Here is a 26,720-nt window from a genome sequence, read left to right on the forward strand (position 1 = left end):
CGTTCAGGGGTGTGTTGAGCCCGGTGTGTCCTGCTTCGGGTCTCTGCGAGTGTCTGGGAAGCGACCTCACCCCACGGCCCGGAGCCCCCGGACTGAGCTGGCGCTCGCTGGGGTTTCTCGGAGGCTCGGCCGCCTCTGGGCAGGCGGTCCCCCTCTCCCGGACTCCCCGCCTGGGGGCCCTGGGGCGCCGGCTAACTGTGCCTCTTCCCCTCCTCCGCCCCCACCCCAGCACCCCCACCCCACTGCTTCCTGCTCCCGCGGCCCCGGGGGAGCGGGAGCAGGGAGCTGGCAGCCGCCCCAGCCCGCTCCTTACAAGGGCTGAGCCCGGCGGGGCCCGCCCCCGGCCCGCCCGCCGGAGGCCCCAGGCCCGCCCCCTGTCAAGAGCCGCCCCAAGCCCGAGCCGGGCCAGTCGGGGGGCGTCGCGATGCTGCTGCGCCTGCTGCTGGCCTGGGCGGCCGCGGTGCCCGCGCTGGGCCAGGACTCCTGGGACGTCGAGCCCCGCGCCGCCTGCGGTCCCGGCAGCTGCTACGCGCTCTTCCCGCAACGCCGCACCTTCCTGGAGGCCTGGCGGGCCTGCCGCGAGCTGGGGGGCGACCTGGCCACGCCGCGGACGCCCGAGGAGGCCCGGCGCGTGGACAGCCTGGTGGGCGCCGGCCCCGCCAACAAGCTGCTGTGGATCGGGCTGCAGCGACAGGCCCGGCAGTGCCAGCAGCAGCGGCCACTGCGTGGCTTCACGTGGACCACGGGAGACCAGGACACGGCCTTCACCAACTGGGGCCAGTCAGCCCAGTTAGGGCCCTGCCCGGCCCAGCGCTGTGTGGCCCTTGAGGCCAGTGGTGAGCATCGCTGGAAAGAGGGCTCGTGCACGCTGCCGGTGGACGGCTACCTATGCCAGTTTGGCTTCGAGGGTGCCTGCCCCGCGTTGCCAGAGGAAGCTGGCCAGGCGGGCCCGGCCGTCTACACCACGCCCTTCCACCTGGTCTCCACGGAGTTCGAGTGGCTGCCCTTCGGCTCCGTGGCTGCCGTGCAGTGCCAGGCTGGCAGGGGAGCCTCTTTGCTGTGCGTGAATCAGCCTGAGGGTGGTGTGGGCTGGTCCCAGACGGGGCCCCTCTGCCCAGGGACTGGCTGTGGCCCGGACAACGGGGGCTGCGATCACGAGTGTGTGGAGGAGGTAGATGGTCATGTGTCCTGCCGCTGCTCAGAGGGTTTCCGGCTGGCAGCAGATGGGCGCAGTTGCGAGGACCCCTGTGCTCAGGCCCCTTGTGAGCAGCAGTGTGAGCCTGGGGGGCCACAAGGCTACAGCTGCCACTGTCGCCTGGGCTTCCGGCCCGCGGAGGATGAGCCCCACCGCTGTGTGGACACGGATGAGTGCCAGATCGCCGGTGTGTGCCAGCAGATGTGTGTCAACTACGTTGGTGGCTTCGAGTGCTATTGCAGTGAGGGTCACGAGCTTGAGGCAGATGGCATCAGCTGCAGTCCCGCAGGGGCCATGGGCGCCAGGGCTTCCCAGGACCTTGGAGATGAATTGCTGGATGATGGGGAGGAAGAGGATGAAGATGAGGCCTGGGAGGTCTTCGATGGTGGCTGGACAGAGGTGCCTGGGATCCTGTGGATGGAGCCTACACAGCCACCAGATTTTGGCCTGGCCTATAGACCCAGCTTCCCAGAGAACCTAGAGCCCAGGAGACCCTACCCGGAGCCCACCTGGCCACCCCCGCTCAGTGCCCCTAGGGTCCCCTACCATTCCTCAGTGCTCTCTGCCACCCGGCCCATGGTAGTCTCTGCTACACGCCCCACACTGCCTTCTGCCCGCCACACCCCTGTTATCTCTGCCGCTTACCCACCCCTGAGCCCTGCCCTTCAGCCCCCCTTGGTCCCTGCCACACACCCAGCTGTGCCTCCTGACCACCAGCTCCCCATGCTTGAAACCAACTATCCAGATCTGCCCTCTTCCCACCAGCCCCGTATTAGCTCTGTCACTTACCCAGCACGGCCCCCCGCCCACCAACCTCCCATGATCTCAGCCAAATATCCCAAACTGTTCCCTGGCCATCACTCCCCTATGTTTCCCAACACCCAGGTAGCGGATACCCAGACCACCACTCACTTTCCTAGAATCCCACCTAACCCTGCCCCTCTTGACACCACCCCCAGTGCCCATCAATCTCCTCTGGCCCCAGATGTCCTAGTCCTCAGAACCCAGGCCCCACAGCTGTCCATCATCCCTACTGTCCAGCCTTCTCTGCCCCCCACCTCCAGGTCCCCTGTGACCCCTGCCCATCAAATCCCTGTGCCTGCTGTCACCCAACCCCCAGCTCTCCCCACTCCCCTCCCTCCTCAGATCCCTACTAACCAGACCTCACCCATCATCCCTACACATGTCCATTCCAAAGCCCCCCAAGTCCCAAGGGAAGGTGGCTCCAGTCCCAAGTTGGCCCTGTGGCTGCCCTCAGTGGCACCTACGGCAGCCCCAACAGCCTTGGCAGAGGCTGGTCTGGCAGGTCGAAGCCAAAGGGATGACCGGTGGCTGCTGGTGGCACTCCTCGTGCCCACATGTGTCTTCTTGGTTGTCCTGCTTGCACTGGGCATTGTGTACTGCACCCGCTGTGGCCCCCATGCGCCCAACAAGCGTATTACTGACTGCTATCGCTGGGTCACCCATGCCGGGAGCAAAGGCCCAACAGAACCCATGGCCCCCAGAGGCAGCCTCACAGGGGTACAGACCTGCAGAACCAGCGTGTGATGGGGCACAGATGTCCCCTGCAGGGTAGGGGGAAGGGACATGCGCTGGACACATGGCTGAGGCTGCACCAGAGACCCACGGGGGGCTACCACCTGGACAGAAGGCTTCTTGCTCACCGGGTCCAGCACTCATGGTAGAGGACACACCAAGGCCCTCAGGACCTCAGGGGGTGGGTGCTGGGTTCTTCTCCAATAAATGGGGTGCCAACCTCACTCAAAGCTCTTGGCCCCCATTGATGCCTGAGGGGGGTCTGGGAGGACTCAGGACAAAAAGGAACGGCTCTTCCTTCAGTTTGTCTAGGTAAGGTAAGACCCCCTTAAGGGAGAGTATGCTTTGGGATTCTCGGGGAAAGAGGAATCCAGAGAGGGCAAAGCCTTGCCCACAGTTGCACAGCAAGCCCAGGAGTCTGAGGTTTGGCACAGAGAGAATTCTATAATTGTTCCTCTTCTTACCAAAACTCCAGGAAGGTGGGACTGAATCCCTCAGGGCATCCTGAGATGAGAGCTTCTGTTGAACTGGAACCAAACTGGGATTTAGGGGGAAAAGTAGCCTCCCGGGCTGGTCATTCAGGGAAGTGAGGAGACATTTAGGGGATGAGTTTCTAGTAACTTTCCCCATCCCCGAAGTCTGCCTAGAGTTGGGGGCTGGTACTCAGGGGGTCACCCACGTATGCTGCTGCCCTGGACTTGTGGGTGCTTTTGGAGTCTCCTCCTCCTTTCTGCTCTGGGGAAGCTAGGATGGGGAAGAGAGCCCAACCCAAGAGAGATCCCAGATCAGCTCCGCAGGCAGCCTGAGAAGTAAGAGGGCCGCTAGGGACCCACTTTCCTCTTCTCACATGTGGAATGGGGTTGGTGCCAGGTCTGAGAGAACTCAGCAGGGCCCAGCTTGAGCGAGGGCGCAGGCTGATCAGGGATGCAGTGTCCCAGGAACTGGAGCATGGGCAGGTCAAAGATCACAGCGTGTGGGGTAACCTCCCTCATCCTGGGCTCACAGCCTTGGGGGGAGGGGGCGGGACCTGGGGCCGGGGTGGCGCCGGTTCCCATTGCCTCTATAATTTTTTTAGTTTCAGTCTCTGGGGCCTCTAATTAGGAAGGGGCAGAGCCACCACCACCACCGGGGCGGGCGAGGAGGGGTGGTCCAATGCCCCTTCTCCACCTGGAGCGCTATAACACCCTCTGGCTCAGGGACTGGGCCCCAGGCGACCCGGAGAGGGGGGGTCCGAGCTGTGGACTAACCGGGGGGTCGTAGAGGGGGCGGAGGGAAGGCTACGCACCGCCCCTCGTCGCCGCTCTCACGTTCCCCTAACTCAAACCAGACGCCCCCGCCAGATCCTGCCCAGCTTTTAACCTCCAAGACGCCGCCAGGGAGGTTTGCTGTATGGGGCCGGGGGCCGCAGGGCTGCTCAGACACCTGGGTCTGGGAAGGAGGTGCGGGCGCAGACTGGGGAATGACAAGATCTCCCGGGACGCAAAGGACTGGAGCTCCCTCAGGTGACCCAGGGCAAGGGTTCCAGAACGCCCCGAGGGCACGAGGGAGTTAAATGTACTGCAGTCGAAGGGGGGATGGGAACAGGGAAGGGGGCCCAGAGCCGGCTCTTTGTCATCCGGTAATGAGCACCAGATGCGGAGCTGCGTGCGGGCCTAAACAGACAGCCTCCCAGGGCAGAGCCCCCGCTAGCTCCGAGTCCCGGCTCCTCCCAGATCGAGAGCTGTGTCTCAGGCTCCGCCCACTGACTCTCAGGCCCCGCCCAACCCGGAGTGCCAGACTCCAGCACTATCAGCCCCGCCCCTTGAAGCCATGAACCACGCCCACCTCTGCTGTCTAGAGACCCCTTAGGGAGCGGTCCAGAGCCCCGCCCCCAAAGCCTCGTGGCTTGTCCCCCCGCCAGCTCAGAGATTCCGCAGTTATTGCCCCTCCCCTCAACTGTATCGGTCCCGCCTACTAACACCATAGGCCCCGCCTCCTTCGCTTGATCGGCAGACCGCAGTTGCCTGTCTTGGCTTCCCGGAGGTCTCACGCAATTATCTGCCCTAACACGACAGCAAGCTCCGGCCTTCACAGAACCTGGGACTCTGCTGCAGAGATATTAACTCTGCCCAGGAGAGACCGACGCAAACTCCGCCCTCCAAGGAAATGTGTGAAATTCCCTTCAACTCTCCCGCAGGTTCCGCCCCCAGCTACAAGCCACGCCCCTCCACCCAGTGGATCCAGAGAATTCCCGCCAGGTACAGCTACCGCCCTCACACAGGTGACAGCTCACCTAGCAGAGCCCCTCCTCTGGGGCCCGCCCACTGAAGATGCCCACAAGTCCCGCCTCCCACAGCCCCTTAAAGTCTCCACAAACTGCACACACATACCGTCCAGGTAGAGAGCGAGGCCCAGCCTCTCTCTCAGGCCCCGCTTCTTGCTAATGCACGACCCCACCCATGCTTAGGCTCCACCTTCTTGGGAGGAGAGCCCCGCCCACTCGGGGGCTTGCTTCGCTTACCCGCTTCAGGGTATGCCGAGACCCGCTAGTCTTTGACCAGGATGCCCCAAACTCGGTCCTGGAGCCCTCTCCTTCCTATACTCACCGGCTCCGTCAGATTCCGTGTTCTCTGGACGGAGGAGAGCCTGGCAGATGGCGTCGGTGAATGAATCTTTAGCGCCACCTGTCTTTGGCACCGCGGACTTACAGCCACTGGGAGAGGCCTTACTCCGGCCTTTTTCCTAGAGCATACTAAATGCTCAGGAATTAGCTGCTTGATTTGTTAAATGTTTGTGTTACTTAAAACTCCGCCGACTCCCTCTCCTCCCCTGGTGGCATAGGCATTTTTGGAAGTCCGTCCCCAAGGGGTCTTCACATGGGCTGACACGGTCTTTAAAGTGGCTGGTGGGACTCTGGCTGACTCTGTCCCAGGAATCCCTGTTCTCAGGGTGAAAGCACAGCTTCTCACCTGGAGACGCAGCACTCCTAGGGCTGGTTTTCCCTGCTCCCCAGCCACCGCTCCACAGCATGGGTACCTTCCCTAGGCTGCTGGTTTGGCTGTGTGGGTTTGGGTCAGAGGCCCTGTGTGAAAGCCAAAGGTCATGGCTTCCCTTCAAGGGACGTTGACATCAAGCAGCGCTTCAGACCTCTCTTTCAGTGCTCATACTCACATCTGAAAGTTCTCTCTGGGTCACTCCTTCACTGTAGAGGGGGCTCAGGAGGGCAGGAGACAGGTTCAGTGCTAGGAGCATTACTGGGACAGATTGGGTTAGAGTGGGGATTGTCACCTGCTAAGTACCAAGTGGAGTGTGCCTGCCAACCTTGCCCACAGCTGCCTCTGGACGACCTCAGGCCTGGAGAGTGGAGTTCTTCCCATTATAAATGGCAGTAGGATTTGGTGCCAAAGAAATGAAAATAACTGCAAATACTTGAAGTACTTAATTCGTCCAATCCTATTCTAAGGGTTTTACATCTTTTCTTAAAAATAGTTTTTAGATGTTGATTGACATTTATTTATTTATTTATTTATTTATTTATTTGTATGTGGTGCTGAGGATGGAATCTAGTGCTTCACACATGCTAGGCAAGTGCTCTACCACTGAGCCACAACCCCCGCCCTACATGTCTTAATCCATCTAAAATCCATAACATTCTCCATTCTTAGTAAATGCCATTCTTGTCACGATTTACAGACATGGAGCTGAAGGTACTTGCCTGAGTCAAGCCATCTACCCTGGCTGACCCGATGAGGAAGCAGAGGCTGAACCCAGGCGGATGCTGGAATCTTCGCTCCTGGCTGTCAGAGCCAGGCCAGACCTGTCAGCCATGTCTCTAATCAAAGTGCCCTCCTCCTAGCAGCTGGCTCTTAGGAGTGAGGCTCCAAGCCTGGACTCTCAGGGAGGCTGATGACGCTGGACTCAGCCTTCCTCTCCTAGGAAGTTAGTCACATGTGGTTTGGGTGGATGATAAGACATGAACTTGGGGTCTGGATGATGAGCCCCGGTGAGCTGCGACTTCAGGGCACCTGGCAGCCCACGGCTTGGTGTGGTTTCCATGGGTTCAGGGAGGATTCACCCGGAGGCCTACCAGCGCACTGGGGAGAGCCAGCAGTCTGCATCTTGTGGCCTCGGATGGCTTCCAGTGCCACTACTTAATGACTGAGGAAACTTCATCAAATTCCCTAATGGCTCTGTGTTTGCCTTCTTATATGAAAAATGGGGATACTCTAGTAGCTATTATAGCCACAGTAATTTGTCATTCATCCATCTGTCCAGTCATTTATCCAGTATTTAGTGAGACTCCACTAGGGACCAGGATACAAAAGTGACCAGGAGGAGAGCAGCAATCACGCACAGTGAGTTCACTTAGGGCACTGCCCTGGCAAGGGAGAATGGAGACCTGAGCATTGGCAGCTGAGGCATTGGAGTGGGAGGAGAGAGCAAAACTGAGAAAAGGCATGAACAGGACCCAGTGGCTCACTGAGTGTGGACAAGAGGCCAACAGTGACTGTGGGGCTCTACTTGTCTCCTGGGTGGCTCCATTCACAGAGGAGGAGACGCAGGAGAGGCCGCTTTGGGGAGACAGCATGATACGGTCAGTACTGTGGCTGGGACGTGCTTTGTCCCTGCTAAATCTCACGCTGAAATTTGATTCCTAATGTAATGAGGTTGAGAGGTGGTGAGGCCCAGCAGGAGGTACTGGGATCAAGAGGGTGGGCTGAGGGAGTTGCTTTGGGATAGGTAGAGTTTGGGATAGGTAGGAGGTCATCCAGGTGGACTGTCCCAAAACTCCCATACCTGAATCAGGAGCTCAAAACAGAGTCAAGGTTGAAAATGCACAATGCCAGGAGTCCCAGAAACCACCAGCACTGCCACCTCAAACAGTGAGGCCTAACACACCCACCCTTGGTTTTCCAGCTTGACTGGGGAAACAGACTTTCTTGGTCTGCTTTCCGTTGCTATTACAGAACACCATAGCTCGGGTATTTATGAACATTAGAAGTTCATTCTGCTCAGAGTTCTGGAGGACAGGAAGTCCAAAATCAAGGTGCCGGCATCAGGGGAGGGCCTTCTTGCTGCAGCTTAACATGGTGGAGGGTGTCGCATGGGGAGACAGTAAGCTGCTTGCCTGAGTCTCTCTTTATTTTCCTATAAAGCCACCATGGGACCCCCAACCTCATGACTTCCCACAACCCTAATTACTTCCCAAAGGCCCTACCTCCAATACCATCAGCATATGAATTTGTAGATTAACCTTTAACACACGAACTTGGGGGTCACCCACTCAAACCATATCACAAAGGACTGGGGATTTGGCTCAGTGTTGAAACTCCCCTGGGTTCAATCCCCAGTACCAAGTGAAGCAGGCAGTAGAGGAGGGCAGTCCATGTATGACTGTATATGTTTGAGTTTCTAAATGATCATGTATTCATTTCATAATTTTTAAAGGTTTCAATTTGATCTTTATTAAAATATTTAGTCTTTATACTTTTGTAATTTTTATAGACATAATTGTCTTATGATATGTGGTGCTTTCAAAACACATAAATTGAAACTATTGTACTGAAAATTTTTGGTTTTGTTTTGGTATTGGGGATTGAACCTGACACATAGTAGCCAAGTGCTCTAACACTGAGCTACATCCCCAGCCCCTTTTTAAATTTTCATTCAAGACAGGGTCTTTTTAAGTTGCTGAGACTGGCCTTGAACTTGCAATCCTTCCGCCTCAGCCTCCTAAGTTGCTGGGATTACAGGTGTGCACGACTGCACTGGGCTTTCCCTCATCTTTCTTAAAGGCTGCATCCTGAAGAATGTAGGCATGAAATAATATCAGGGATTTTTTTTAAAAAGAAAATGAATCAAAATGAGCATGACATAGATAATGTTAGAACCTGTGGTCGATAGGGTTTTGTTGTGAAATGTTCTCTACTTGTGAGTATGTTTGCTATGCCTGACCAAAAAAAAAAAAAAAAGAAGTATTTTTGTTTTGGTCAGTTTAAAAAACATTTTTTTAAAGGCAAAGAGGTTGGGTGTGGTGGTGCACACCCGAAATTGCAGAGATTTGGGAGGGTGAAGCAGGAGGATTGCAAGTTCGAGGCCAACGTCAGTGACTTAGTGAGGCCCTAAGCAGTTTAGTGAGACACTGTCTCAAAATAATAAATCAATAAATAAGGATTGGGGATGTGCTCAGTGGTAAAACTCCTCTGGGATCAATTCTCAGTACCATACCCACACACAGGCACACAAAAAGCAGTCAAAGAAAGGAAAACTACATCTGTCTTTTGAAGTGTGACCTTGGCTACTGAAAATGAGCTGATTTTCGTCTCAGCTGATGTTCTGGACAGAAATGGGTCCGTGGAGCAGATGCAGTAGAGCTGTCGCTTGATGTGCAGTTACCAACTTATCCCATCTGTGTTTCCAGCTTTGAGTTGAGTCTGACTTCCGGGCGCTTTGGCCTGTGCCCAGCAGGGGCGGCAGTCTCCTTCCCATCCTCAGGACACAGCCCACTTTTAGCTTGGTTCCTTCTAATCCTCCTTCCCTTTCCCGACACACCGAGCCCCTCAGCAAGTACTGCATTCTGATGGGCCCTGGGGAACGAAAGGCAGGGGGTGTGACCTAAGAGGAAAGGTGAAATCTGTAAAAATTGCCAGGGCCTGCCACCCAGAGAAGCTCCCAGCATCTGGGGGCCTGGCACCTGGATCCGGGGAGGAACACAGAGCTCCATGGTTTGCAGGATTTGGGAGGCACCTCACGCCTGGGAGCCCTTCTCAGGCCCACGAACTGAAGATCAGAAGCGCTGCCCTTCAGATGGGGGAGCAAGGACTGCCCCCTCTGCTGGTCTGGGCTGCAGGACAAGAGCAGCTCCACTACTCTACCCCTGAGCCCAGCTAACCCCAGGGAAGCTCTCAGAACTCACTCAACGCATACCCACTGGACACCGGTTGTGTGCCAGAGATTGTGCTGTGGCTGCTGGTGTGTGTGTGTGTGTGTGTGTGTGTGTGTGTGTGTGTGTGTGTGTGAGAGAGAGAGAGAGAGAGAGAGAGAGAGAGAGAAAGCCTTTTCTCTATTACAGGTTGAGCATTCCTCATCCAATAATCCAAACTCCAAGATGCTGCAAAACCCAAAGCTTTTGTGTGCCCACCTGATGTACAAGTGGAAAATTCTGCACCTATCAAATTACCTGCAGGCTAGATGTAAAGAGTATATATGAAACGTAAATGAATTTCCTGTGCAGACCCTGATTTAAGCATGGTGGTGTAGTATCTTATTTAACCCTGTGACAGCCCTCTGAAGTAGATTCTATGGTTATCTCCCATTTTGCAGATGACAAGTCTGAGGCACAAAGAAGATAAGTGACTTGCCCAGGTCACTAAGGGGTTGTAGTGGCAGAGTCAGGTTCCCTCTAACTCAAGGATCTCCACTGGTAGCCATTTGCCTCCCATGACTTTAATTCTCATAAAAGAAACATTAAAAAAAAAAAACAAAACCTCATGCTTGGTGGTGCACACCTGTAATCCCAGCAAATTGGGAGAGCGAGGCTGCTGGATCACAGGTTCAAAGCCAGCCTCAACGAATTTAATGAGACCCCCCACCCCGAAATAAAAAATAAAAAGGACTGGGGATGTAGCTCAGTGGTTAAACATCCATGGGTTCAATCCCTAGTAGCAAACAAAAAAGTCCCAAATAATCATAATTTATGGTGAGCAGCAGAAAGGAAGTGAAAGGAACTGAGTGAAAGACACAGTGGGGGTGACCAACCAGCAGTCACTTGAGACCGTCTCTTGGAGTCCTGGAGATGGAATTTCATTTCTAAGTCACTACTACTCTGAATAATGGGGGAGGGGCCCCAGGGGTCTGGAGCAAGCTGGGTGGGGACTTGGGCTGGCCAGGAGGTGGGAGTCTACAGCAGTGTTTTGTGGGTAGAATCCTGGGTGACTGATTTCATGAGGGGTGGTGAAGGAGATGATCATGCCTGAAATGTGACAACTTCTAGATCTTCAAAATAATCTAGTTGGGCTGGGTATGGTGGTACACATCTGTAATTCCAGTGCCCCGGGAGGCTGAGGCAGGAGGATCACAAGTTCAAAGCCAGTCTCAGCAACTTAGCAAGGCTGTAAGCAACCTAGTGAGACCCTGTCTCAAAATTAAAAAAAAAAAAAATTAAAATTAAAAAAATAATAATCTAGTTAGAGTTGGGAGAGTGGACTGTGAGGCAAGTGGCGGTGAGAAGGGGAAGTTGGAGTGGTCGCAGGTGGGTGGTGGCCTTAGCACTGGGTGCATGCCCATAATCCCAGCTACTCAGGAGGCTGAGGCAGGAGGATTGCAAATTTGAGGCCAGTTTGAGACCTTGTCTCAAAACAAAAATTTGAAAAAGGGCTGAGGCTGAGTATATAGCTCAGTGGAAGAGTGCCCCTGGGTTCAATCCCTAGTACCTCAAAACCAAACCAAACCAAACAGCTGAAAAAGAAGCAGGAGGAGGAAGAGGAAGGAATGGTTGCCATGCAGGCGTCTGGTCGAAGCAGCTGACCGGTTGGTGCCATTTACTGAGACAGAGGACAGAAGTGGCATGGGCACGGGTGGGAGTTGGGACCCAGGGCTCTGTTCTGGGCATGCTGCATGCAGCCCAGGCCAAGCCTCAGTCAGCAGAGGCCAGGCCTCTGGGATTTGGGAGCCAGGACCTGCGCCTGTGCTCAGGAGGAAGCTTTCCTCTTGAGAATGGGTTCGTTTATTTTTACGGGTGTGGTGCTGGACATTGAGCCCAGTGGTACTCTACCACTGAGCTACCCCAGACCTTTTTATTTTTTATTTTGAGACAGGGTCTTGCCTTGATGTCCGGACTGGCCCCAAACTTGTGATCCTCCTGCCTTACTCTCCTGATTCAGTCCTGAATTCAGTACGGTCCTGCCCACTGCACCCTGCTCTTGAGAACAGTTTTAAATGGAGCATCCTGGCTTGAGGTTGGTTCCCAAAGAGGCCCAAAATGTGAACAGGAAACATCAGGAGACTTGAGATGGCAGCTGTCCTCCAAACAAGGGAGGTTTCGATCCCTTCTCCCTCTCCCACTGTGCGACCCAACGCTCTCCCTCATGAGGGTCCAGGGCCTCTGTCAGTGACTATAGCAAGTAACAAATCATCCCAAAATGTAATGATTTAAAACAACAGGGATGTCTTATTTCTCGCCATTCTGGAGGTCAGCTTGGCTGGGATCTGTTGTTTTCACTTGGGGCGGCTCCTGAGGCTGCAGGCCTCTGTGGCTCTTGGCTGGGGGCCTCAGTTCTCCACCTGGCTTTGAATCTGCCAGGAGGCTAGGTTGGACTTACAAAGAATTTGTGGCCACCTTAAACCTACTGCAGGCCTGAAGGCCCAAGTAAATGACCTGAGCAGGTCACTCTGCCCCCAATTGGCCCACATCTAACATGCCACTGCCTTCCTCCTTCAAACCAGCATCATGAAGAAGTTGGTGGTGGCACACACCTGTAATCCCAGCTACCTGGGTAGCTAAGGCAGGAGGATCACAAGTTCAAGGTCAGCCTGGGGGACTTGGGAAGATGCTATCTCAAAATAGAAAATAAAAATTGCTGAGAATTTACCTCAGTGGTAGAGTACCCCTGGGTCCAACGCCCAGTACTACCAAGTTAAAATGCAGACTACTGTATAGATGTCCATCAGTTAAGAACGACAATTGGCTTGGCAATTGACTGCCTGCATTTTTTAAAATTCATTCTTCTGTTGATGAACCTTTTTATTTTATTTATTTATATGTGGTGCTGGGAATTGAACCCAGTGCCTCACACATGCTAGGCAAGTGCTCTACCACTGAGCCACAACCCCAGCCCAACTGCCTGCATTTTTAAAGATGGTACTAACATCTCCCATCCACATCCTATTCTTACAATGTGACATTGACAAACCTCCATCAAGAGGTTGGATCAGGGGCTGGGGATATAGTTCAGTTGGTATAGTGCTTGCCTTGCAAGCACAAGACCCTGGGTTCAATTTCTAGTACCACCACCACCAAAAAAAAAAAACAAAAAATGTTGGATCATAGGTTCTGTCCTCTTAAAACTGGGTGGAACTTTGTAATGACTGACCAATGGAAAGGGGCAAAATCTGCTGTGTGGCTTCTGATTAGAAGGAACAATAGTTTCATTCTTTCAGTACTTGTCCTGAGAACTCAGCCACCATGCTTATGAGGAAGCCAACCCCATAGGGAGGCCCTGTGTGCTTGACCAGTGTCCAGCCTGGTTAGCCCTCAGCCATCAGCTGGTCCCAACTGCCAGACATGAGTGGATACGCCTTCATATGATCCCAGTCCCAACCCCCCAGTCTCCCAGCGGAGGCTCTAGACATTGGGGAGCAGAGATAAGCAATCCTTGTGCCTTGTCTGAATTCTTGACCCACAGAAACCAGGGGAGACCATGACGATTACTGCTGTTTTAAGTCACTATACTTAGGATAATTTGTTATGCAGCACAGATAATTAATAAAGTCTGCTGGTAATTATAGACAAAAAACAACTGTGACTTAAGCAAACAAAAATTTGACTTCTCTTTCTCGATGGCATCTTGAAATAAGCAACCCAGATAAAATATGGAAGCTCCCGTGGTGTCATCAGAAACCAGGATCTTTTATCTTCTTGTTCTGCTATTCTCAGCACATGGCTACAATTTTCAAGGTTACCTTCTGATCCAAGACAGTTGCTGGAGTTCCAGCTATCACATATGCATTCCAGACTTCATGCAAGATGGAGAGAGGACAAAAATAGTTTTCACCAATACTGTCTCTAATTCAAGGAGCATTGTTGGCAATCCCTTCCAACACTGTCTGTTTTTATCTCATATCCTAGATTTAAGTCACACAGTCACACCATCTTAAGTAAATCTGGGGTTCTATTGCTGAGGATGGGAGGAGAACAGACAGTGGCCAAAAAGCAGTCAGTATTATGGGGTTAGAGCAAAATGATGGAAGAGGGAGACCTTCCCTGCAGGAAGGAGGTGAGCCAGCACATCTGCTTCCCTGCCCTCTGCACCTTTAAAAAAATATTTTGTTGATTGATTAATTGATAGTGGGAATTGAACCCAAGGGCACTTTGCCACTGAGCTTCATCCCCAGCCCTTTTTATTTTGAGGCAGGGTCTTGCTAAGTTGTCCAGGCTAGCCTCACGCTTGCCATCTCCTTCCCCGACCTCCCAAATGGCTGGGATTATGGAGGTGCACACTGCACCTGGCTCCCAACACACCTTCTTGAGTGTGTGGACACCACCTAAGTTACTTCTGAACAAAGAGGTGGTTTCACACCCACAGTGAGGGAGTGGGCCGGCACAGGGCAGGCTCGGATTTCTAACTCCGTCCTCTCACGGGGCCATCAGGCAGCGAGACTTTGGCTAAACACCCAAACATGAACATGCAGCCCTGACCTTATCACTTCCCTTTCCCAACTACCTTCCACTAGTTTGCCCCACTTTGAAGACAAGTTCTGGGGTTTGGTAGGGAATCCACAGCCAACTCTTCCAAGGCTCTCTACTACTTTCTCGGCGCACGCTGCTTTGTGCCCTTTCCCAGGACTCTGTTCAGGCACTGGCCTGGCCCAGAACACCTTCTGCCCTACCTCTGCTTGGGGAGATCCCACCCCTTCTCAGTGCCCTTCTGGGGCCAATTCCAGCCCTTGTGTGCTTTTATATAAATTAGAAGAGGGTGCCTTTCTTCAAGGAGGGACAGCGCCATGCTGGTTTGGTTGGATTCTTCACGCCTGCCCCTTAGCCCAGTGGCCTTGCCCAGGAAACGCCCCGAAGAGCCGTACATGTGAAGATGCCATTTCCAGCTCCTTTCTGAGCTTGCTCAGTCAGTGAGGCCCTTCCCTTGCCCCTTATTCTCTTTTTTTGGATCGAATGCTGGCCCGTCCCAATTTGGGGCTGACGGCTTCGAGCGTGGCGTCCTCCAACCTGTTCAGCGCCCATCCCCAAGACTGGTAATAACTTCAGGAGCCACCAGGGGAACTGAACTAGAGACACAGGTCACGGCTCTTCCTGTTGTCCTCAGCATGCCCAGCAGCAGAATGGAATCTTCCATTGAGCTGGAGGAGGGGCCACCTTGGACAGTGCCTTACAAATGATCCAGGTGCTGGGTGAACAGCGGTCATTTGTATTACAGTGAGTTGGGAGGCTGAAGCAGGAAGATCACAAGTTCGAGGCCAGTCTGGACATTTTAGCAAGACCTTATCCTAAAATAAAAAATTTAAGGGCTGAGGGTGCATCTCAGTGGCAGAGTGCCCCAGTAGCAGAAGGGACTCCAGACCCCAGGGCAGTATGGAGTCATCTGCTCAGAGTAACTCAAAGCTGATCCTCAGGGCTGGGGCAGGAGCCCAGCAGCAGGGGCCCTGGATTCCAGCCCCAGCACTACAAACAAACAAGAAATCACCGAGTCTCAGAATCCTCAGGGCTGGGCAGTGTGGGTCCCTTTCATCCTGCCCCTGAGAATGCTACAGTCCAAATCTTGATCCCCTCCCAGAACCCGACATCACACCCTGACCCAGGGTGGGTGACCCATCATGTTTGCAGTGGTGACCTTGAACCCATCACTCAGGAATGCACAGAAGCCCTTCCATTTCATATCTTTATTTAATCTGCACCTTCTCTGCCTCCTCCCTCCCCCACCAGCCCCTGAGAGGGGGTGGAAGCCCCAGTTGGAAGGGAAGGGACTACTCTCTCCTCCCTAGGGGAGGGACGATGTCCCCTGGGCCAGGCTCCACTGTGGGAAAAGCAGAGCCACGAAGGGCAAGGCAAGGGCATCGTCCAAGAGGCAGTGGCCAGGGCCAGGGCCCCTCGGATGCCCCGTATCCCCATGTGTCCGGTGGATCATCAGGAAGGTGAAGAGAGAAGCCTGGGGAGAGATGACAGGAGGGGCGTGGGCATGGCCAACAGAGGCAGTCATGAACTTCAGGAGGCAGGAGTGGAGCCCCGGGTCACAGGGGAGGGGTCTGGGTGGGAAAAGGGTGTGTGGACACTAGGGAGAAGAGCAGGGTGCGGTGGGCGAGGCTGTGCTCCCAGAACCGGCTCCCAGAGGAGGCTGCACTACAGGGTCGGATCAGGAACTGCCCCTGAGCAGAGGGGACAGGGCAGGCAGGGAGAGATCTAGCATGTGAAGGCGGTGTGAACTTGGGTGGGCAGTGGGGCCAAGGCCACAGTGCTGCCACCTCCAGCTCTTTGTCTTTGGGGAGGCCAACCCAGCTGGGCATAGCCCCAAACTACCACTTTGTGCTTCTGTGTTGCTGGAGGGCTCCCAGCGTGGCCTCAGCCAGGGCAGGAAGGAGCCAGCCGGCAGCCCTTTGTTGTAGGCTACTGCTGTCTCCAGGACTGCTCCCCATTCCATTGCAGCCTTTCTGGAACCTTCCTTCCCTACCCAATGTGCCAGGAACCCCCAAGCCTGATCATCTGCCATTTCAGGGAGTGGAAGGTGGTAGTGAGGGAAACCATGCTGGGGATGAATATAGACTCAACATAGGTGGCGTCCATTTCCCCTGAATGACACAGGTCACTGCTGTAGTTTAGGGAACCCCCACCCCACCCCATCCCACCCCTCGTGTGTGGCTGGTCTGTTCTCCCTCGTGTTTTGGACAATTACTCAGGTTTCTCTGCCCATGGTGAGGAGGGGTGTGGCTCTGGGACTCTCAGAGTGCACCCTGCCCATCCCCCCGGCAGCCACTGTCCCCGTGGACAATGAGCACTGGGAAGTAAAGGGCATCCTCGTAGCATGGTGGGCTTTCCAGGGGCTCCGTGTCCTCTCCACGGCGCCCCAGTGGCCCCCCGCTCAGGCTCCGGAAGACCCCTGGCGTGGCCCGGCCTCCTGCGCCCAGGGAAAGACGGCTGCGGCTGAAGGGCAGGCGGGGCCCACTGGGCCGGGCAGGGGGCAGCGAGTTGCTGCTGACAGAGCGGCGGCAGCGCTGACAGCCGCGCAGGTAGGCGCCAGAGCTGGCGCCCATGACCACAGCCTCTGAGTAGCTGGGCACCAGCTGTCGGTTGGAGCAGATGTGCCACTCGAGCTCGGTGAAGTCCACCGTGGCCACACGGGAGAGAGGCGGCCCGCTGGGCATGGCCCCTGGAGGGGGCGAGCTGGCGCCAAACAGCTTCTCCACCTGGTAGTGCACGTGGGCCGTGCCGTAGGCTGCCACCACGCGCAGCGGCCAGGACAGCGTGGCCGCTGACACCAGCCAGAAGACCCAGGCGCGCGCATACCAGGGCGGGCTGCGGGGGTCAGCGAAGACCATGAGGGACTCGCGGAAGTCCACGTCCTTCAGGTGCATGCCCTCGCGGGCCTCCAGGTAGTCGTCCAGGCCCTCGTTGGCGCTGAAGAAGCGCGCGCGCTGCGTGAGGTACGAGGCCTCGGCCTCGGCGCTGCCGAAGCTGAAGCACTTGGTGAAGCGCAGCCGCGTGGCCGCGTGGTCGGCCAGGCCCACCAGCTCCTTGGAGACGTCGCGGACACCGTGGGCCGAGTAGTCAAACTCACCGCGCGCAGTGCGACTGTCGGCCCTCTCGTGGTAGACCTGCGTGGTGGTGTAGGCATCGCCGTTGCGGTAGCGGGTGATCTGGCGCGTGCGTCGCACGTAGTGGTAGCTGGTGGCCTTCCACCAGACACAGGGTGGTGCCTGCTGCAGCCGGTGGATCAGAGCAAGCACGGTGTTGGCGTCCGTGCGAGGTGCCTGGCATGACCGCACGTGACAGTGCCAGCACTCAGCCAGGTAGAGGAGGTAGAGGAGGGAGACAAAGGCCAGTGGGATGTACAGGTAGCCATCCGAGCAGGGGCTGGCCGGGTAGGTGGGTGGCGGACCCCCTGCCCCACGTGCCAAGGCTGCCTCGGGCCCCAGGACCAGACGTGGCACAGTGGCCAGGCGACACCAAGCCACCACAGCCCCGCAAGCATGGATGAGCAGTGTGAGGAGCAGGCACTTCCAGTGCGACTCTCGGCACAGGGAGCTTCCCAAGGACTGCTTCAGGGGCCGCTGCTGCAAGGCAGGCAGAGACGGGGAGGCTGAAGTCAGGATGGAGCCCACGGTTGGGCCAGTCACCCTGCTTAAACCCACCCTGCTTAGGCGGTGAAGGAGGTGGTGCCCAGGACCCACTATATATATAGAAGCAGAACTTGAGGCTTCAAGGGATTAAGCCAACTGCTTCAGGCCTTGCTTCTAGCCAGCTCAGTGCTGCTACAGGGTCCAGACCCAGGCCACCAGCTTTGAGCCTGTCCTCTACTGTGCCCTGCTACCTCTCAATCACAAGCACTAGGAACAACAGACCAATTCCTGCCAGGGAGGAAAGAACCTCCCATGTTGGCTACTGAGAAAATTGAGTGCTGGTGGCTCCAGCTCTGCCCTGATTTGCTGTGTGGACTTGGTCACATCCCTGCCCTCTCTGGGCCTTGACTCCTGGCCCTGTGGTCTGGGAGGTCAGCCTCACAGGGGCCCAAGGGTTCAGCAGGATGAACTTTGGAGTTTAACAGCCCAGGATCTGACGCGGGTTCTGCCACTTACAGTATAACTTGGGCCAGTCCCTCATCCTCTCTGGACCTCAATATCCTCACCTGAAACCTGGGGTTGTGAGGGTTGAAGGAGATCATAAGAGTGAAGATCTTACCATAGAGTCTGACCATGGGAATAAACGTTATTACTGTTACTCTGAGACTCCCTCAGGTCCTTATTCCACTAGGGACAGCAAGAGACTTGGAGAGGCTTTTAAGACAGTGAGAAAGAGGGAGAGCTGGCAGCGGAGGAGGTGTGAGTCTTGGGGTGGGGAGTAGATGGAGGGCCGCCCTCCACTCCCCATCTGTGCTGAGGGAGAGGGAGGGACACAGCTGCTGGACAGCAGGGCCACTCCCTGGCCCTAGGGCTTGGCCCACCTCCTGGGCAGGGCAGCCAGCCTGGCCACCTCATCCTTGGTGCCAACGGAGAGACAAGAGGATGGGGAGCATGGAGAAGGCTAAAAAGCAGAAGTATGTAGGGCTTTAAGAAAAAGAGCCTTAAGGACAGAAGCACTGTCCCCAGCACCACCCAGGGTAGCCTGCTCCTTCACTACAGGTACACACCACCACCCAGCCCCACAATCAGGACACACACCACTCATCCATGCCCCCAACCAGTGTTCATCACGGACCCATCCCCAGGAGGAACATGTGGCCTGTCATCAAAGAAATGCCAGGTCCTTCCCTGTCCCTAAAGCACAAATCCCTACAACCACATCAAGGTGCACGCACACCACCACTACCACCACAGCACGTACGCATGCACCTGTGCCTCACATACTCTCCAAACCCTAGAGACACACCAGACCTTCACCTGACCACACTGCACATGCCCCACCTCTGCAGTAACCCGACACCCACACGGGCATTCCATGCCACACCTCAGGCCCGCTAGTGACAGGACACGCACACACACTGCTGGGAAAAGACCCAAGCCAAGGGACCCAGCAGACCCTCACCTGACCCCAGGGCACGCGTGTCCCACCCACCCAGGTGTAGGGAACATACTCGCCACTGTTCTCCCACACCCCACACATGGGCATGCTACGTTCACTCAGACAAACGGACACTGGCCACCACAGCCCTCTCCCAGCGGCACAGGGCCCCTGCAGATCTTCCTGGCTAGGGCAGAGGAGGGTCTTCCTGGGATTCCAGCAGGGTGGCCCTTAGGCCACCAGAAGGAAGGAGAAGGGGTACCGAGGCCGCCTCCCTTCTCTTTGCCCTTTTCCCTCCCCCACTCCCAGTCCCTGTCACTGCTGCTGCATTGCAGGCACCGCCTGGCACCTCGTGAGCGGCTGGCTGGGCTGGGGGCCTGGCCCTGTGGCCCTGGGGGTGGGAGTCAGCATCCCTGGCTGTGCTGCGGAAGGGGAAGGCGTGGGGGCCAGGCGCTGACGTCACAGGACGGGCGAGGACGGTTGAGGGGGCGCCAAGGGCGGGAGTCGCCTCCCCTCTTTCCTGCCAAGCCGCCCCACCTCTACCCCTCGCCGGCCCTTCGGTCTGGGACCCCAGCCGGAATGCCGGCTCCCCAATGACGTCATTGGCCATAGGGGCCCCAGGACTTCGCTCCTCAACCCCCTTCCTGCGGGTACCCCCTCTGCTAGTCCCCTTCACGCGCTCCAGCCCCGGCTCGGGTCCCCACCACACAGCGCCGGTACCTCCTCCCGCAGCGGCTCGCCGTCAGGGATGAGCGCAGGCACCTCCCCACCATCGCCACAGCCGCCCTCGGGCATGGTGTTCTGGCTGCTCCGGCGGCCCCGGCCCGGGCCCGGGGCATGATAGGGGGGGCGCGGAGGGCTGCGGCGCGGCCCCGAGGGGCGTCCGCTCGGCTCGGCGGCCGCGGAGGGAGTGCGCCCAGCCCCAGCCCGAGCGCGGCGGCGGCGGCGGCGGCGTTGGCGGTGCCCGGCGCCCCGCCCTCCGTTGACCCCGCCCCCGCGGCACCGGCAGCGCCGCTGGCAGCGCCTGGCACCGCGGGCGCTCCCCAGCCCCCCAGAAGCCGACTGGGCTGCCGGACTCCTGGGTTCTCCTCCCGTCGCTCTAGCGCTTGCGACCTTGAGCAAGTCCTTGCTCTATGGCGCCTGAGTTTCCCAGGGCTGTAAAACCAGGAAGGTAAATCTTGAAGGTGTGCGGGCTCCCACAGGATCCCATCTTTAAGGGGTAAGCCTAGAGCTAAGCCCACCCAGAACCCATCCTGGAAGCCTCACTTGTTGGGGCATTTACTATCCAGAAAGGCATCGTGAGCCTCATCCGCTGGGCAGTGGCGCTAGGCCCCTCTTAGGAGGGGACCCTAGGTTGCAAGACCTTGGGGTAGCATGCTCCACCCCCAAACTCAATTTTTCCATCTCAGAAATGGGGATGGAAAGGTGTTGGAGTCAATTCACAAGCATTCATCAAGCCCTGTGGGATTTGCCCTTGGTGGTTTAACTCCCACCTACAAGAGGCCCCAGTACTGCTCCTTGACCCCTAAGGGCCTCAGAGCTTCACAGTTGTGCTTCGGGCTGGGTCTTGTCCCCAAGCTTAGATCAGTGCATGGAATATAGGAAGCTGCAATACTGGGTGAGTTCTTTTTTTTTTTTTTGGGGGGGGGGGACGGTGTTTAAGCAAAGGGCCACCCATTTAAAGGTGACATAACAGAGAATAAGAGACAGAGAGAGGAGAAAGGATTGGTCCAGGGTTTCATCCATTTATTTATGATTTATTTATTTATGGGGCACTGATGTTTATTGGGTGTCTTCTATATGAAACTACTGGGCCTGGGGAGACAATGGTAGGAGTGGAGAGTGATGAAGGCTCTGTCCTCACAGCATCTACATCCAGGGCAAATTGGAAGTATCCAGAGGGCACCTACATCCCGGGCTTTGGCCTCCAAACCTCTGTTCTCTTTGTCTCTCCGAGCCAAGAGCTGGGCTGACTCCTAAAGGCTTTGGAAAAATGGATATGAGGGGGAAGGGCATCCCAAGTGGAGGGGACCTCTAGTCAAAGGCAAAGTGGTTGGACTATTGTGGGTTGAGTCTGGGGACAGGGAATTCATCTAGTGTAACTGGTCACTAGATAGCTAATTAGGGGCAGGTCTCAATCTGATCATACTCTCTAGAAAGGAATGCCTGAAGAGAAGGAGGCCCTTGAAGACTATCTCCAGGGAGGGTGGGAGTGGTCAGAACCTGAGTGAACAGAAGGAATTCCCCGGGACCAGCGAGGTTTGGGGGGCTCACTTTGAGAATACAGGACCAACAATGACTCAGGAGTTTCAGCTGTAGCTTCAGGAGATAATAGATCAGCATGCCTCTGCCCCAAATCGGCTGGACCACTGGAGAGTCGATGTGACAGACCCAGTGCAGGATCCTGCACCACCTACACTACTCAACTTCTGGGACTTTTTTAATATGCGCGCGCAGCGTATGGCTCCAAATCCCAAGCCCTCCCAGCAGAGGCTCTTGTGGGTCCGCAGGATGGCGAAGGAGGCCGGAGAGCATTTTCAGCACTGGACGGTGGACAGCACCCTCACAGAAAGGAGGAGTGGGAGGAGGGAGGAGGAGTCAGAATTCTGGGACTCTCGGCCTCCTACCAACACCGCCTGGTCGGCTGGGGCTCCGCTACAGAATTGGGTGAAAGATGAGGGACAAGGAGGAAAGCGAATAGGGAGAGGGAAGAGCAGGCGTCCCCAGGGGCGGGGATTGGTCTGAACCCGACTACCCAATTCCCTCCTGGAATACGTCCCACTAATGAAGCTTCGGTGCCTGACTTCAGCCGCCAGTCTGCTGCTGAGTCTTCCTCCTGGTGCAGTCGTGGCAGAGCGAGTGGCCAGTGCTCCACTGCGCAGACGCGGAAATAACTCACGACACCCGTCTACCTACTGGCTACTCCCGCAGTGAATTAGCAAACCCACTATCCAATCCGAGAGCGCCTCCAATCACTCCGCCTATCCCCCGACCGGAAGTTGGCGACGGCCGAATCTGCTTTAGCGAAGGCTCGCCAGTAGCCAATTGAGAGAAGGGAGAGGAGAACCGAAGCCCCCTAAGAACCAATGGCAGGAGGCGGAGGATGACGCTACGGACATGGCGGCCGCAGTCGGCCAGCCCCGGGACGTGTCTGGCCGCTGGGTAACCTCAGTCGGTGGCCCGGGAGAGAAGCAGCGGCTCTATTAGTAACCGTACCCACGAGGCAGCGCAGCCGTCCCTCAGGGAGAGCGAGCGTCGCAGCAATGGCTTATCACTCGGGCTACGGAGCCCACGGTGCGTGGGGTGTGGGACGGGCGGGGCGCGGCCTGGCCGACCCGAGGAAAGTCAGTGGCGTGGCCCGCTCACCCTGAGGGAGAGGGGCGGTCGTGCCCGCTGCCCAGGGCATGGGATGTCACTTGGGTTTCTGCCCTGCAAGACTTCAACGCGTCCCAGACTTCGCCCTTTTGGCCAATCCTGAGATGGGGCGGTGATAGCACAGCTGGGATCTCCACGTCAGACCCGGGGTTCTCCAGAACTTCCTTTCCCTGTCATGACCCTGGCAAGGTCCCTGATCACTGCTCAGTCCCTCCGGATAGCCAGCTGTCGCTTTTTTTACCCTTGTTCATGCAGGGATGTCTTTCCATTTATCTTCACCCAGCAACTTCTACTCACTCTCCACCACTCGATTGAGAGCCCTTTAAGAAACCCCAGGTGGACAGCTACTTCCAGGCTCTCTTCCTTTGCCTATGTATCGTAAAGGACTTTCCGCAAAGGATTCCTCATCAGAGTTCTTTCTGAATTAGCCTTCACACAGCGTGGTTTTCTCTCAGATTGCCTTGTGCACCCAGGTCCCACATGGGGCTCTTCAGCCAGAGGAAAGGGAAGGGTTTTGGGTTGTGGTATGGTATTCCTTTCACCCATTCTAGTACTTCCAAATTTGCAGGTTCCAAGCACAGGGCCCGGGCAGCTCCTGATTCCCCTCCCCTCTTTGATGATACAAGCGGTGGTTATCCCTGCCAACCTGGGGGATACCCAGCCCCAGGAGCCGAAGTGGCCTTCAGTGTCAACCATTTGCTTGGAGACCCAATGGCCAACGTGGCTATGGCCTATGGCAGCTCCATCGCATCTCATGGAAAGGACATAGTGCACAAGGAGGTGTGGTCTGCCCCCAGGGAAAGGGGTGGCAGGATTTCCGAGTAGGGCTGGGATCCCACCTGATCCTCATAGTGGTCCTCAGGGAAGGAGCACACAGGAGTACCCTCAGGCTCTGGATGTGGCTCCTCCACAGCTTCCTCTCTTCCCTCCCAGCTACACCGTTTTGTGTCTGTGAACAAACTCAAGTATTTTTTCGCTGTGGACACAGCCTATGTGGCCAAGAAACTAGGGCTGCTCATCTTCCCCTACACACACCAGGTGAGCTTCCTACCAGGTGAGCTGGCAGTGCCCCCTCCCCATACCCCACCCCAGGAATCTGGTGAACAGACCTCAACCCCCTTCTCTCTTTCCCTCTCTCCTTCTGACCTGGCCACTGCCACCATTGCCAGAACTGGGAAGTGAAGTACAGTCGTGATGTGCCTCTGCCTCCACGGCAAGACCTCAACGCCCCTGACCTCTACATCCCTAGTGAGTCTCTGACCTGGACAGGGAGACACAGTACCTTGAGGCATGAGCAAGAAGAGAGAGGCTTAACTTGATCCAGTGTCTGTTTTTGGTGCTTTTTTGTGTTGTGGTTGCTACAACCCAGGTAGATGGGGTGAAATGACCAGTAAGAAACTTCCTGAATATGCCTTCAGTGTCCCCACAGCACCCTTTTGTGACCTTTCTACTTCTTAATCTGGACCATGTCCCTCTTTAGCTTGGAGCTCTGGGCTTACACTTTGCCCTGCCATTTCCAGCTGTGGACTTTAGCCTGGTTCTTGCACTCTTTAGTAAAGCAGGAATGGTAGCAGCCCCTACCTCAAAAGATTGTTGTAGAGATTCAGAGATGTGTGCTCAGCATCTCACCTGGCACACAGGAGCCCACAGTAAATGCTAGCTGTTATTATTGTTAGTACTTGTCCTCCAAGGCCTACTCCAGCATCCCCTCCTCCAGTAAGGTTGCCTTGACCCCTTGAGCAAGCAATTGTTCCCTTTTGGGTCCCTACAACTGCCTATTCACATGACATTTTTCAGGCCAAATACACTGTGCTGTGGCTGGGCAGCTCTGCTGCTGATTTCTCTGTCCTGTTAACTGCAGAGGACAAGGTCCAGAGTGGACACACTGGGAAGGATATTTCCAGAGGGGCCAGTCCCCAGAGGAGCTGCTAGGGAGGGCAGCCCACCCAGTTGCCCCAGGAAGGACAAAGGTTCTCCTGTCCTTCATTCTATGTGCCACTCATGGCCACTGTATTAAAGCTGGCACTGGCATCCCCAAATTACATGTTGAAGCCAAGACTCAGAGGGACTTCAGTATCTTTGAGACCACATGGTATAGGTGGCAGAGTTGATTTCCTGACATCAGGTACTGCCTTTGGGGAGGCACATCAGTCTGCTGCCTCAAGGGAGACAGGAATTTAAATTGGTGCTGAACCCCATTCCCACTGGCTCTGAGGTCTTATGAAAACTGCTTAAGGTTAAACTTGGAGTTCTTGGTTGTGAGGGTGGCCAGAGCTCATCCAGTGGCTAAGATGAGGTCATCCCTGTGGCCCTGGACTCGAGGGACAGCCTGGGTGTCTCACTGAACCTGTATTTCAGTCTTGCAAGAAATTAGGCTGGTCCTGTCTGGGCTGTGCAATGGCCTTGGCTTATGATGTGTTTTAGGGGGTGGGTACTAGGGATGAACCCAGGGGTGCTTTACCACCAAGCTACAGCCCCAGCCCTTTTTATTTTGAGACAGGGTTTTGCTAAGTTGCTGAGGCTGGCCTCAAACTTGTGCTCCTCCTGCGTTTGGGTCCTCAGGTGGGATTTACAGGCGTGCACCACTGTGCCTAGACCATGATGTAGTTTCTGAGATACAGCAGGAAACTCTGACAAGCTTCCTAGCACAGGGGCAGGGGAGAAGGAGGGGTTTGTGGTTCTGGGAGAAGATGCAGGTGGCATTTACTCAAGGAGAGGGCTTGTTGGAGAAGGGGAACCTAGGCAGGGTACTGGGGAGCCAAAAGGGGAGGTTGGGCCTTGTTGGGATATGTAGACAGGGAAAACTGTGGAGGCAGCTGGAGGGTCAGTGGCCTTGAATGCCTCACAAGGAAGCTCTGGATGAGGAAGGCAGGCTGATGACCTCCCTCTGACTCTTGGCAGCGATGGCCTTCATCACCTACGTGCTGCTGGCTGGGATGGCACTGGGCATTCAGAAAAGGTCTGTGCCAACCCCCCTCTCCTCCCTCCTGGCTCATCTCCCCACCTCCCTAGAGCATTTGTGCCATGTCCCAGCCCATCCGTTGCTGCCCTAGCCGCTCATCTCACCCTTACCTGCCACAGGATGACTGTTGTGACCTGTCCCCTCCCATGGCCACAGGTTCTCTCCAGAGGTGCTGGGCCTGTGTGCAAGCACAGCACTGGTGTGGGTGGTGATGGAGGTACTAGCTCTGCTCCTGGGCCTCTACCTGGCCACCGTGCGCAGTGAACTGAGCACTTTCCACCTACTGGCCTACAGCGGCTACAAATACGTGGGGTGAGCATCTTTGGGCTGGAGGGTGGGGAGGGGTTTGGGTGGAGGGGGCATGGAGGAGGGGCCTTCAGCCCTGGGTTCTAGGTCTGTATAGCTACAGCCCTGAAGAATGACCCTGTACATGTCCTTCCCCTACCTCAGCCACTAGCTCCACTCTTAGAGGGACTGCTGTTCCCAGCAGTCATCCCAGGAAGTGAGTGACCTTTTAGATGTTGGAGATATGTGGGAGTCACCTTGGGAGCACAGAGGAGAGAGGGAGTCTCATATCCAGGTCTTGGGCCTTGCAAATCCATTTTGATTCTGAGTCCCTGTGGGGACAGCTTGGGAGTAAAGGGCTATGGTGGTGGGTGGGGTCTAGACTGGACCCAGGGCCTTGGCTAGCAGGGCCAATCTCAGGCCTGGACCGGGGGTCACCAGCATGCCTGCCTCCCCCAGGATGATCCTCAGTGTGCTCACAGGGCTGCTGTTTGGCAGTGATGGCTACTATGTGGCTCTGGCCTGGACCTCATCTGCACTTATGTACTTCATCGTGAGTCTGGGGCTGCCCTTCCTGCCTCCTCACCTGGGTCAGAGCTGGGGACAAGCTTCCCCTCCTGACCCAATCTCAGCACTCCTTTCTTCCAGGTGCGCTCTTTGCGGACAGCAGCCCTGGGCCCTGACAGTGTGGGGGGCCCAGCCCCTCGGCAGCGTCTCCAGCTCTACCTGACTCTGGGAGCTGCAGCCTTCCAGCCCCTCATCATATACTGGTTGACCTTCCACCTGGTCCGATGACTCCTAGCCCCAGATGGCACTGATTTTTCCATACATTGAAAATTTGGTTTCCTTGACTTGGTGTGATCCTCATTTCTGGGGCCTGAGGGAGAGCTACAACCTCTGGGCCTCTGCACTGTCCAGGGGACCCAACTTAGGGCTGTCTAGGAAGA

At 56.0% G+C, this 26,720-nt stretch overlaps 3 protein-coding genes across 4 annotated transcripts; 2 read left to right on the top strand and 1 right to left on the bottom strand.

The window, feature by feature from the left end:
• The first annotated feature begins 386 nt into the window (after window positions 1-386).
• CD248 (CD248 molecule) lies at window positions 387-2,961 on the top strand. The gene has a single exon (XM_079104169.1). The coding sequence runs from the start codon at window positions 425-427 to the stop codon at window positions 2,741-2,743; it is 2,319 nt and encodes a 772-aa protein (XP_078960295.1). The 5' UTR covers window positions 387-424; the 3' UTR covers window positions 2,744-2,961.
• Window positions 2,962-13,133: 10,172 nt separating this feature from the next.
• TMEM151A (transmembrane protein 151A) lies at window positions 13,134-20,092 on the bottom strand. The gene is made up of 2 exons (XM_079105659.1): window positions 19,872-20,092; window positions 13,134-17,707 (listed from the first exon to the last, which is right to left on the bottom strand). Exons 1-2 carry the CDS (start codon window positions 19,944-19,946, stop codon window positions 16,376-16,378), a joined length of 1,407 nt encoding a protein of 468 aa, XP_078961785.1. The 5' UTR covers window positions 19,947-20,092; the 3' UTR covers window positions 13,134-16,375.
• A 2,099-nt stretch (window positions 20,093-22,191) lies between these two features.
• YIF1A (Yip1 interacting factor homolog A, membrane trafficking protein) lies at window positions 22,192-26,624 on the top strand. Of its 2 annotated transcripts, XM_079103320.1 has the most exons (8): window positions 22,197-22,445; window positions 23,095-23,306; window positions 23,460-23,564; window positions 23,696-23,774; window positions 25,428-25,485; window positions 25,645-25,800; window positions 26,233-26,326; window positions 26,422-26,624. In XM_079103320.1, exons 1-8 carry the CDS (start codon window positions 22,415-22,417, stop codon window positions 26,566-26,568), a joined length of 882 nt encoding a protein of 293 aa, XP_078959446.1. In that variant the 5' UTR covers window positions 22,197-22,414; the 3' UTR covers window positions 26,569-26,624. The 2 variants fall into 2 exon arrangements, with proteins under 2 accessions (XP_078959447.1, XP_078959446.1); XM_079103321.1 differs by lacking the exon at window positions 26,233-26,326 and having other exon boundaries at window positions 22,192-22,445.
• The last annotated feature ends 96 nt before the right edge of the window (window positions 26,625-26,720 follow it).

Source organism: Sciurus vulgaris, assembly GCF_902686455.1.
Source record: "Sciurus vulgaris genome assembly, chromosome: 11".
NCBI lineage: Eukaryota > Metazoa > Chordata > Mammalia > Rodentia > Sciuridae > Sciurus > Sciurus vulgaris.